General features: G+C 27.8%; 2 protein-coding genes across 2 annotated transcripts; one reads left to right on the forward strand and one right to left on the reverse strand.

The window, feature by feature from the left end:
• Window positions 1–4393: 4393 nt before the first annotated feature.
• Window positions 4394–7126, reverse strand: LOC124921981 (prefoldin subunit 6). Its single transcript, XM_047462693.1, has 5 exons — window positions 6966–7126; window positions 6802–6872; window positions 6581–6705; window positions 6278–6338; window positions 4394–4695 (listed from the first exon to the last, which is right to left on the reverse strand). The coding sequence occupies exons 1-5, from the start codon at window positions 7042–7044 to the stop codon at window positions 4639–4641; spliced, it is 393 nt and encodes a 130-aa protein (XP_047318649.1). The 5' UTR covers window positions 7045–7126; the 3' UTR covers window positions 4394–4638.
• Window positions 7127–11301: 4175 nt separating this feature from the next.
• Window positions 11302–13998, forward strand: LOC124921983 (phospho-N-acetylmuramoyl-pentapeptide-transferase homolog). Its single transcript, XM_047462695.1, has 6 exons — window positions 11302–11669; window positions 11744–11812; window positions 11919–12097; window positions 12177–12674; window positions 12869–13062; window positions 13395–13998. The coding sequence occupies exons 1-6, from the start codon at window positions 11517–11519 to the stop codon at window positions 13745–13747; spliced, it is 1446 nt and encodes a 481-aa protein (XP_047318651.1). The 5' UTR covers window positions 11302–11516; the 3' UTR covers window positions 13748–13998.

Consider the following 13998-nt stretch of genomic DNA (forward strand, 5'->3'; position numbering starts at 1 on the left):
ATATTTTATATACTAGTTAATATTGTTATATATATTTAATATGTTTTTTTTATAAAATGTATAATTATTATATTTATTTTAATTTTATAAGGTCACAAATTTTAAATTTACATTACATTGAGTCTCCCAATTCTTGGGGCCGACCGTAGTTCTGATTAAATATTTAAATATGTTTGCGGGTAATTTGTTTAATCTCACGTAAAAAAAAAAAAAAAAAAAAAAGTGGAATTCAGTGTTTAAAAAAATATATATATTTGTTTTTAATGTTTGTATTTTTACCTCCACACACACACAAATAATTGTTGCTTTGTAGAAAGTAATGACCATTTCATACAAGCCCAATGCATCCACGACCCAAAAGAAGATGGTCACCAGCCCAATCATTGATTCAAGGTTTAATTTTCTTATTTCTTTCTTCTATTTGAAATATGAATGTTATTTTTATTTTATCCATGCACAAAACTAAGAAACTACAAAACAAAGGTTCAAACACACAGAGAAGTCGTTGGATACAGAAGAAATTTGAATGTTATTATACTTCTTTTGAAGTAATTATATATTCACTATTTTTTAAATCTTTTAGTTTGTTTCAGATAATTTCCATTTCTGTAAATAACCTTCTAGTTATGCTGATTGTCCATCCCTATATGATTTCGATTAAAAATAAAAGAAAAAAAATATTGTGAATGGTCAATAGTATGAAACCATTTAAAATCAAAATTTTATTTAAAATCGTTGTTAAACTCGTAAAATGAGTATAATACTATTATGGTTATTTATATATATAATTAAGTATTTTTATATTTTGTTATTTTAAAAAAAAAATTATAAAATTAATTAAAAAATAATAATTAATTAATTTGAAATAATTATTATGCTTTTTTTTTCAAATTTATAAATATAAATTCAAATTTTTCGTAAAATCGTCGTAAATCGTGACAATCTTATAAAATCGTAAAATCCTATTATCTAAATTTAAAATGAACTTGTTTAGATTATGATTTATATAAATCAAATTCGTTAGTCAACTCTAGAATCAATTTTAAGAGTCAATTTAATAGATTTACCCACAACCATAATTATGTCTAATTACTTTGATATAAAATATTTTTAATAGTAACTAAGTATGAAATATTTAGTTTTCTATAAATAAAATATCAACTAAGTGAGTTATTAATGCATATTTTTAAAAACAGAATGCAATGAAATAATTTTAACTAATTTCATAATCAAGATAGATAATTTTTAAAAATATATATAGATAATTTAATAGTAGTGGTGGTGTATATAATGGTTCCTTGTTATCAAGCATCTTATCAATTTTGCCATGTTTTTTGCGAACCCCCATCTAAATAGAAAAGCATATTAATATTATATTCTCTTTATATAAAAATATAGGTCAATATTTTTAAATCACAGTCGTAAAGAATATTATAATATTTTCTCCTCTTTGTAGGATAATTCTAAAGAGAACCCACTTTAACAACCTAAAGAGATTTCATTCCATCTTTTAAATATTTCATATTATAATGTCGACATCACAATTATTCTTTTTTCGAAAATTATATGGTATAATAATATAATTAGTCTCTGTTTGGTTAGAAGTATTATGTATATAGGTACAAATGATAAGGATATTAATTGTATAGGGGTATTGAGAGGTATAAATTATATATATATGTTATATGTGTTTAGTTGAAAGTATAAAAAAAAATATAAATTATATGATTTTTATTATTTTGTGTTTGGTTGGTTATATAAAAATGTAGTGAAAGTATGAAAGACTATTTAACTCTTTTTATATAAATTATTTTTAATTATTATTTTAATATTTATTGAAACTTATTGTTTTATTTTGTTTAATTGTATTGTAAATGATGTTTATAGTCACTAATTTCTTATATTCTTATTTTCCTTGAATGAATTGTAAAAGTTGCAGGCCGACCCATCTATGCAAAGGGCCACCATAACAATTATATATATATATATAAAAAAACATTAACAAGTGGTAAGTATTCTCGCCTGTCACGTGGGTGACCTGGGTTCGATCCCTGGCAACGGCTAATCGGGTTTGATCCCCGACAATTACATTAATTCTTTCTTATTATTTTCACCTAAATTAGTGTATTAATTAACCAATTCATAACTTAGACTACAAAAATGAACATCATAAAAAATCTAAATAAATATCAACATATTAAATCCAAAGTAAAAAATCTCAAATCTCAATTGGTAGTGTGAAGGCACTTATTGCATTCTTTAGAGATCAAGAATCCTTCAAAATTCATTACTTTTTATACATAATTGATGAAACAATCGGTTCATTGGAGAAAAGGTTTGAATAATATGAGGAGACATTTGGGTTCTTATATACGGCATAGAAACTAAAGTCCTTGGATTCTGTTAACCTAAAAAGAAGCTATAACAACCTTAAGAAGAAGCTGGAGAATGGTCACACTTCTGACATTAACGGTGAGGATTTATTAAATGAATTGGGACTATTACAAAAACATTTACCAAATGAGTTTGATTCAACAAGTGCAATCCTAAATTTCTTGAAAAGAGTTAATTGTTATCCTACTAGTTATCTTACATATAGAATTATGTCAACAGTTTCAGTGACAGTAGCATCAGCTAAAAGAAGCTTTTCAAACCTAAAAATATTGAAATTTTACTTGCGTTCGACCATGTCACAAAAAGACTAAATGCTTTGACTTTGATTTCTATTGAACATGAGTTCTTGGAAAAGTTTGACTATGATAGGTTAATTGATGATTTCGCATTTAAGAGTGCAAGAAGATCAATTTTCAGAAAATAGTATTGCATTTACTGATTCAAATTGGTAAAATTATAGTAGAATTGTATTATGTCGTGTCTTTGTAATAGATTCAGACTTTTGGTCATTTCTTTTGAAAATAATGTAACAAGAGTATTTGTTATTGAAGTAAATTCAATAAGCTTTACCATAAAATTTGCCTTGATTTTTTTATCTTTTTGCTATTGTGATCTTAATTGTTGGTATGCATAAATATTTATTTATGCTATTATGTTTGTAGTTTTGGTGTTTTTCTTTTTTTGAGTACTTAGGGCCGCATTTGATATCTCGCACAAGGCCTTCAAACATATTGGGCCGGCACTAACTAGTTGGGCCGTGGCGATTCCAATTCCAATAGTTTCTGCAGCACAAACCATAAGGATTATGAGTTAAACATATAGAGCCTCCCAGACAAACATCAAAAATGGCTTTGAAGGATTTTCAATGAAACAATTGAAACCATAAGCCTTCTACTTGCAAGATACAAGATATGTCATTGAAATAATTTCATCTACCAGATAGACATGGAATTATGCGTCATCTCTTCCAATACTCCTTTTGAATTAGATCATTCATCTCATGCTTATGGATAATAGATATCAAAACCAACTTTTGTTATGATAACTCTGGCAAATGAAGGAAAGATGAAAATACATGAAAATGAAGGAAAGGGGTAATAAGAAGATGAAGGAAGAGAAAAAAAAAAGATTAGAATAAAAACTTTAGTAAAAGTTTGTAATTAGTTTCTATTTATAACTAATATAAAGTATAATTTGTAACCAAATATATTGTATTCAAACCAAACGGAGGCTTACTATTAAAAAGTATTCAACTAAGGTCTTGTTAGAATTGTAGTTTTTTAAAAAACCTAAAGAGGAAAAAAAATAATGATTGATGATGATTTTGAGGAGGTCATGATTATTTTTGGTAAAAAGACTAAAAGGGTATTAATATATATGAATAAAATAAAAAAATAATAATTTAAAATAGAGGATATTTTAGTATTTTGGTTAATGAAATGAGTGATATGATTGTTGAGAAGTGATTGATTGAAAAAATGATTTGGGATGAGTTTTGTAAAACCCAAAGAGAACAAGGCCTAAGATATAAAAATAAATTTATTTTCATTTATTATAAAAAAAATTAACTAAATTAAATAAATAAAATTAAAAATTTTAAATCATACTTCAAACCAAAATATTTTGAAATAATATAAAACATACATAAAAATATTTAGTTTAAGTCTTTAAAATTCAACTATAATCAAATATAATTTTATTATTTTCTCATCTATTACATTACTTAATTCATCAATTAAAATACTAAAATACTTTATATTTTTTTCTTAAATAATATTTTATTATTATATATTAATACCCTTTAAACTTTTTTATAAAAAAAATAAATAAAAAATAATAATTCTTCAAAATCACCCCCCAAAACATTATTTAAATAATTCAAAAAAATAACATCATAAAGAACTTTAATCAATAACTCATGATCCATTAATAACATGACTATGATCATGTTTGACCCCAAGGAAAGCTAATAGGGCTGGTGGGCTGGCTGACCCAATACAAACAAACTGATCATTGGCTTAAGAGGGGTTGGTCCATCAATAATAGGCTCATTGTGGTAGAAATAATATAAGAGAATAATGTAACTGCAGAACAAATCATGAGCTAACACTAACCAAAACATCTTTAGACTGATAATTGAAAACTTGATGGCCATTCTTCCAAGTGAAATATAATAATAATAATAATCCAATGCCTAGATCATGAAGATTGACATATTTAAAAAACCATTCATTCCAATCCATACTATGCTTTTGCTTTTCCTGCCTGGAGAGATTGAAGTCTTTGTTGCAACTTTAAGACCTGTAAGGAAGCAAAAATATATGCCAACCAACTTTTCAGTTACATGTTAAATAAGTTTTCCCGGTCACTAATCTAAACAATAGAGAATAAAGTGAAGGAATGAAAGCAATATTTAGCGAAGTTCAACCAATAATGATTACTTTCTCTGGAGGAAACATATTTGTCTGCTAACAGATCACATTTGGAAATTATGGTCCAAGTAACCCTAACTAACAAAGTCGATATACTAGATTATTTTTACCCCCAACTGATTAACTACAAATATAAGCCATAGACGACAATAGGCCATTATCATGACCAAAAGAAAGAAAGCATTTGACAACTTCTCTTATATTCGGTAGCTATCCAATAGGGAAGGCCAACTGTTTCAATCACCATCATTCAACAAGGAATGCTCCCGAACTAACTCAAAAACAGATTGTTAACATATAGAATCACAATTATATATGCCATTCTCTTAAACAATGTCAAACTTTTAATAGTTTCTCCTAAGTTCACAATGTCCTTTTTTTTCAAAGAAAAATAAATAGGTTTTCCTCAGTTAAACTTCATGCCCAAAGAGAAATAAGGAGGGAGAAATTCTATTGTTTCTCTTTAATGTTTGAAAATGCTAGACAATGTAATAGATCAAGCTTCTAGCTTGAAAGGGAAACTTGCTGTGAGCCAATTAGAAGAAGCTTCTGCTCTATATGTATGCTCTTAGAGCTTGTTTGATGTAGTTTCTTTAAAAAATAAAAATAAACTGTTTGATGTAATTCAATTTGTCGGTTTGATAGAATTGGAATGAGAATTCTAACTACAACTCTAATTCCAAATCCCCTCATTCACACAGCATAAGGGTAATTTGATTGATGATTTGAATGGTGAAGTGATTAATGATGGGATAAGGAACTATATGGATTAAGTCCAAATAACCTTTCATCAAAAAAGGCATTATGTTTGTCATTCTCACAAAAGGAATTCTTCTAGGACCCGCAACAAAGTGATAACAACGAAACACTTAATTATCAAACAAGACTAATTCTTCAGTTAAGTTTATGGATATATAATGTACAAATAAACTATAAGCCATCTTACTGAATTTTGCTTCCCCCTGTTAACCATCTTCCTAGTGAAATTCATTGAAATTAATAATCAAGAGGATCCTTCTAGAGTAATTTGAGTTTCATCAAGGATCAGTTTAATACTTAAAACACCAAAATTTCAGAATCTTTAATTGAACTCTGTATACTAAGCATTTTCAAGCTTACGAGAATAAAGATTGAAATGCCTAGGGTCCAGAATTTATGCCACAAATGAAATACAAGATCAGGCACAACAAGTATTGTTAGGATGTATAATAAAATTCTATCCTATTGTAACTGAAAAAATGATTTACCAAATAGTCTTGAGAAAATCATTATCATGTTTTCATTAACATATATTTCTATCTTTGCCAATTTAATTTTGCTGATGTACTGTTACTACCTAGAATCATCAGCTACATAGGTAGAATCTAGAATATCTCACAAAGCCAAAAGGTGTGATGCTAGCTAACAAATAAAAACAAATTTGAATCATATGGAGAATAAGGGTTACAGACCGCATCTTTCTTGCTGTTCTGCTTTTCATCCAGATCTTGCAGAGTTCCATCCAGACGCTTCCTGTTGAGGGTTTAGAGAAGCAATTCAATCATCAGTTGCAATGCATAATCGATTAACAAACAATAGAGGAAATACAACACAATTAGAAGCAGTCATGCTTCAACCAACATATGACACAATACCCATGAAACAATCATTCAAAATGAAGACAAAGATAGCCACCAAGAAACTTAAAGCTTGGAGAAGATATTTCAGCTAAAAACATATTGAAAAAGAGAAGAATGAATGGTAAGGAAAAGTACAATTCGGCAGTGATATAATCAATACGCTTGCGAACATTGGCATTAGCCTCTGCCATATCCTGCTTGACAAGTACAGGGCCTATCAATTTGTACACATTGGCATCTTCTTTCAACAGATCCAGTTCCTTCAACCCAGAAACCCAAAAACCTCAATTAATTACCAAATACACTATAATAAAACATAAACGGCGATGCATAGAAAATAATAATAAAAGTGAAACCTTTAGAACAAGCTCGTTCTCTCCGAGCTGTATGGTATACTTTTTCCTGACTTGGTGGTTTTTCGCGATTTCTGAATAATAGAAAATGGAGTGGATGCACATGAAATCGAAGAAGCACCAGAAACGTTGTTGAATTGAAAGAAAAAAAAAGAAAAAGTTCTAACCTTTCTGAAGCTTGCTGAGATCATTGGCCTTGTTCTCAAGTTCTCTTTGTAAATCTCGTACAGCACTCGACGATGCCATGAATCTCTCCCCCTCTTCAGCTTCCAGTCCTCGTCAATGTCTATTGCCCGTCATCTAGGGCAATGCACCAGATTGGTGCAAGAATGTATTTACCATTTTGTCCTAATTCTATTTGAAAACCCCGGCCCAGCACAAATTACTAAATTAATAAAATAAAAAACTTTATAAATATATTTTAATATACTAAAAAATTATATTATTATAAAAAATTATATTTAATACTCTTATAAAATATAAAAATATTTATATATAATTATAATATTATATATATATTTAAGACAATCAGATTAAGGAGACCAGTAAAAAAGTACATTCTTTCTTACATCTTTTTTACATACACCTATTTTTGTTATATTTTTGTTATTTTGTTGGATATAATATTATATCAATAAATAACATTTAATCATATTTTATATTCACTGGCCTAAAAGTTAAGACGATTAATATAATTGTTATGTTTATTTGAATAATTTTCATATTTTTTAATTCATTTTTATTTAATATACTTTATTTTCATTTTTATTTAATATAAAATTTATTAATAATTTTTAAATAATATAATTCTATTTTTATTAAACAAAACTATTATAAATAAAATAATAAATATTTATTAATTATTGGAAATATACTTTAATATTATTTTATAATATTTATTTATAATTAGTTTTTAAATATTTATTTGTTTGGAGGAATTGGATCTGGAAAAGGATAGATCTGGTGGTATGATATCTACTAAAACCCGATGAAATTGAGATCTAATATATTATAATATTTTAAATTACTTATTTAACAAATATTAAAAAATAATATAATTTACAAATAAATTGTTCTCAGTATTTATTGATATTTTAAACTTATTAATTACTTTTATAAATATATTAAATAATATATATATATATATTCAAATATCAATTGAAATAATTAATTATTTTAACATTATATTTTAAAATATTTTAAATAATGATATATATATATATTTATTACTTCACTATTAAAATTTATTATCATAACTAATATTGAACAATTACAAAATCACTCTTAAATATGGTTAGAGTGGAATAATGTGGGAGTTTTATTTATATAGTAATCTTTCTGTCCCAAAATTGAATCAAATTAAGAATATCATATTAGCATTTATCGTCCTAACACCTGAACAAATAATACTATACTATTATCAATTTTAAAAAAGGTAAATTAAGTACATCTCTTATATAATCTTTAATATTAAATATATATATATATATATAAGCCCTGTATTTTCCACAATTATACACCACATTACTCTAAAAAAAAAAGCATAATTGGCACTCTAGTTAGTGCCAAATTCTCTAATAGGAAAGTTTGTCCCTAATCTCTTAAAATAACTAATATATTTTTTACACAAAATATTATTATTAAATAAAAATTATTATTTAATATAATTAATAACTATATTATTTTTAAACAAATATTATTAATTGAAAAGACTAAAATAAAATGATCAATTTATTATTTAGGGCACGAATTTTAAATTTTTTTATCAAATAGAGCTAGAACTTTAAGTTGAATTATTTAAAGCTCTTTGTTTTTATTTAATATACACTTGGCATATTATTGAATTATGTATTTTTATTTTATTTTTATATAAACAAAAATATTTCTCTCTTCATCTAATTCATCATACCCATTTTCTTCTCTTATGCTCTTCTTCTTCCATTACTATACAAATAACCAATTTAAGACCAATTCATTCATAATAGGTTTATCATTCTGCATCATTGAAAAGGAATTAGAAACCATATTTTAAGGTGGGAGGAATCCAATATAGTAATTTTAGTAATCATAATAAAATTGAATGGACTAGAAGAAATAAAACTGATAAATAAGTAGGTTTAAGCTTCAATCTTTTAATAAAATATTCACTAACATGTGCAATTCATATGATATTAGATTATATAATTTGCTAGGTTCATTCATTCTCTTACAACAATATGTCTAAAGATGTAAATTCCTGAGAGTGCTTGGAAAGTTGATCCAAATGGCATCACACTTGCAAATTATATGAATATTCATCTCTCCCAATAATATCTTGCCTTCACAAAATAAGTTATTAACCACTTGACTTAAATTGTATGAGATTTTTTATACAAAATATAAATTAGGGTTTCAAAGGGCCAATCACACTAATAAATCTTAATCTCTTACCCTCTTATCATGCTTTTCTTTATGCCTTTAGTCTCTCTTATCTATGTTTGTAGGAGTTTTCATATTAAACGAGAATGTAACATTCACAAGTAGCTGAAATAGTTAGAATAAATAACAACTTCACCACATCTAAGATTGATTATCATCACTAAGACCTAAACATCCTATTAAATTCTTTTGAGGTAAATTCTTCATAATTAGTATTTTTTTTTTGCAGTATTGTTAATATTAAAGAATCAAGTTCAATTCTTCCTATTATCAATGAATTGGTCTTATATCGTACCCATCTTCCGTTCAAAGAATGAGGAGATGGAATATGAAGGATTGATGGAGGAGAAGTGATGAGAAATGTAGAAGTACCTTTTGTTTAATATAAAATAAAATAAAATTTCACAATCTAAGTAACACACCAAATATTAATTCAATAAAAATAAATAATGTCATTTCATTTAATAAAAATATTTCAATTAAAAATATATTTAACTGAACTAACTAAATTAAATTTAAAAATACTTATTTAACTAATTAGGTGTATTAACTTATAAAATTAATAAACACCAAATTATTTATGAGGAAACCAAACAAAATCAATACCATGTATTTTAAGAAATAATATAAAATTTGTGTAAAATTTAGTATAAAAAAAATACCAATTATTCATCAAATATGTTAAATAAAGAATGAGATTTTATAACACACTTTTTAGATACAAACTATTATTACATCTAAATGAATTTTAGAATTTTAAATCATATCCTACCCGAATGAGATTAAAATAGTTTTTGGACAAAGATTTGACAATGTACTTTATTTGCAAATATCCCAACTAACCTCTAATTTACTATATATATATATAATATAATATCATGATAATCATAAAAAGATATATATAGAATTATCTTGTGTTTTATTTTATTTGTTTGTGAATTTTAAATTTTTTTATCGGTGGTATATTGTTTAAGAGGAATGATAGAGAGCGCGACTGTGAGACAGAGACTGGTAGAGCGATGCCTACATGGGTTGACATGTGAAATTAATAAATAAATAAAAATATAATAATAATTAAAACACGTTTTATAGAATATTCTCTCTCCTTTTATTAATTAATTTCTCTCTCTTTTGTTAAATAATTTATCTCTCTTATTAAACCTAAACCCTAAATTCTAAACCCTAAACCATAAACCCTAAACTCTAAACCCTAAACTCTAAAATCTAAATTCTAAATACTAAATTCTAAACCCTAAACCCTAATTAATATTACTGATTAGTTGAATTATGAATTTATTTCTTTTATTTTTCTTTTATTTTTATGACTTTGATCAATTCTTTTATTTATCAAATATTTTTATGATTTTTTTTCTTCTTTTTTTTATTATTTTTTTCTATTGACTTATTAATATTTTTTTTAGTTTTATTACTTATAAATACTTATAAATAAATGTTTATCTAATATTTTTATTCTCACGATTAATAAGAAGAGGAAGAAAATAATTAATAATATGAGAGAGAAAATAATTAATAATAGGAGAGAAAATATTCCACCTGTCAACCCACGTAGGCATCGCTCTCACAGTCGCTGTCTCAAGTCGCGTTCTCTATCATTTTTCATTGTTTAATAGCTATGTTTCTTTCTTTCAAATATTTCATTCTAACTCAATATATGTTTGTAATATATTTCTTGTGACCAATGTTTTGTTCGATTTTTTTTAAATGTAATTATATTAAAAAGTGAAATTAATTTAAAATAATTGAAATTAAAGAAAACTTAACATTAAATTTAACTAAAAATAAATAAGATTAATAATAATTTATTGAAGAATGATATTTTTAATTTTATAATTATGGCGTACTCTATTTTTATATCTCATATAAATAATGTTTTTTATATATGAAACATCTCTAAATATTCTTAAAATATAGTACTAATCTTAATTGGAATTGTGTAAATAAAATATATAGAGTTTGAAGGTAACATTAAAAATTAATAATAGTTTAAGGTCTTATTTATGACTTTATTTTTATATTATATATTTGTGGGGTGAAGCATCCAAGAGAAAGAGACTTTTGTATGAGTCATCTTGATTCTTTTGGCGCAAACTGAAGACGAAGAAAGAATTGTTGTTGTTCGTGAATTCCAAAGCTGATTTCTTTTCTATCGGACGGAAGGGAGGGAGGTCAAACAAATTAGGGTCATTTTTGTTTCATCATTGAGGATTCATGCTCTATCTCTTCAAATGAAAGAACCCAGTTTCTGTTCCTAATTCTAGTTCCAATTGGTGTTCTCCAGAATGCGATTGACAGCAGCCACGGCGCATCAAAATCGCTTATCTCATCTGGGTAATCTTCTATCATCCCGGAGATCCCTTCTTTCTCTTCCTACTTGTTTTAGTCTAAGGTTGCGCCGCCGGCGTCGCCCATCAAGCTCCTGTTTCGGCTTCAAGGTATAGAACAACCTTTGCACATTAAGCTTCTGTTTTTGTCCTCGAGAATGAAATTAATTTCTTATTGTTTGCAGCTATCTAAGTCGATTTGGATCAGAGATGGGCTACCGCACAGGAAATTTGGTGTCCGAGCAATGGATGAGGTAGTTTTCTTTTTTCTATTTGTTAAACATAGTACTTGTAATACCTGAGGACTGGGAAATGGGTAATGGGAAATGAGAGGAAAGAATTCATCTTTTGTAATTGCAGTCATTTGATGACGATTGGGGAAGTGAAGGCGATGAAAGTGATGGAGATTTTACATTAAGCCCAATTCTGGATGTTGATTTGCCATCAGCAGCTAAAGACAAGTATGTATCAGCTAATGATCCATTGACAATAACTGTGAGCAGGCTAGCTATGCTCAGCAGAGCCCGCAGGAAAAAGAGGCAAGATCAATTAATGCATTTTCATTGATTAATTTCCTTGAATGATAGATGAAAAAAATGTATGATGCCATATTTGCAGGATTGGATATGGAATTGTAAACAATATGGGTTTGATAACATTCTTGATTACAACTCTTTTATTTGTGGATGGATGTGCTTGGAGAATTGTGAAGCTACCATTACCACCTCTCCATTTGATGCAGCCATTTTGTATCTCAGCAATCTTAGCGTCATTTACAGGCTATGTATGCGTCCCTCTATTTCGTAGTTTGAAGATACATAGGCATTCTAGGAACGGCTCTAAGAAGATAACCGCTACAATGGGTGGTTTACTGTTTGTTCCGATAGGAATTGTTGTTGCAGAGCTTCTGCTTGGTTTTTCTTCTATCGAGGTTTCAGCTTCTGCAATTGCAACTCTTTCCCTAGCTACGGTTGGGCTGGTTGATGATGTCTCCGGCATTGTCAAGAATCGTAATAATGGTTTATCCGATTGGATTAGATTTACTTTGGTTGTAGCAGTTGGAATATGTTTCTCACTTTGGCTGGATTCCACGAAGATAAGGACCCCTTACAACATGTAACTAATCTATCCCAAATATTTCTTGGTTGTGTTTGGATTAAGAGAAATTAAAATACTAGAATTCTAGTTCCAATTCTATTGGAATTTTCACAAATTACACCCAATTTCAATTCTAATTCCAATTTTGCCTGAACCAAGCATAGACTAATTGGTTTCTAACTTGTTTTAATGTTGTTGTTTGGCTGTGACAGGAAATTGTTGGTGCCTTTACCCGGTCCACTAGGACTAGTTTTTGTGGGAAAGTTTTATCTATTTTTGACATCAACTTGCTTTGTCTGCATGGTGAATGGTATTAACATGGCAGACAAACTTGATGGCTTGGCTGGAGGGACTGCTGCAATGGCTTTTTTAGGAATGTCCATTGCATCTCTTCCTATATGTCCTGGTCAGTTCATATTTCTTCTTCTTAAATGTCTGTCTTAGGCCTTATTTGATGTAGATACTTTTACATCAAATTAGGGGAATGTATGAGTAAAAAATATTGTTTGATCTAACTTTTCAAAAAATTAGTTTATTTGAGTTCTTTTTTCAAAATACCCTTAACTTTAATGGTGTATAACCTTAAAAAAGAACATTTAGTATTTCAATTTATGATTTGAATGATTAGATTGAATATGAACAAACCCTAGTTTATTCTTAAATACATCAAACAAGCTCTTAATCTAGACAACACGACAACGATACTCAAAGTCTCCACCTTTTTTCTTTTTATGTTAGATGTTTCCGTTTTTGGAGCTTCAATGGCAGGAGCATGTATGGGTTTCCTTTTACACAACAGACACAAGGCATCTATATTGATGGGTAAAACGGGATCATTGGCACTTGGGGGAGCTCTAGCTTCAATGGCTGCATGTACAGGAATGTTCCTTCCACTGTTGATTTCATCAGCAATCTTTCTCTTAGAACCCATTTCAGTGATAATAATGCAGGTATTCTTCGTAGACAGATCGTCATTTCTTCGTCAACTTGCATTGCATGGGCTGAAGGAACCGATTATAGTTGCAGTCGCATATGTTATCGCTGCCTTTTTATCTTTATTAGCTGGATATGTTGCCCTTGTTTCAGTCTAACTGTGTCATATTTCTTAGGAAACTGAACTTAGCTTAACACAGATTGAAAAATATATTAGCGGGTTCTCATCTGAATCCAGATCTGTATCCAGTTATAGTTCAGTGTATCGGTTTTGGCGGTTGATCCATAGTTAGATGCAATACATACATATGGCTGTTATTTTTTTAATACCTTTTTTAGAAGCCATGTTATGTAGAGAGACAGATTCCAATGCTAGTTGGAAATAGACTTGACCATTTTTGTGCTATCA

This window comes from Impatiens glandulifera, chromosome 1 (genome assembly GCF_907164915.1).
Source record: "Impatiens glandulifera chromosome 1, dImpGla2.1, whole genome shotgun sequence".
Lineage (NCBI taxonomy): Eukaryota > Viridiplantae > Streptophyta > Magnoliopsida > Ericales > Balsaminaceae > Impatiens > Impatiens glandulifera.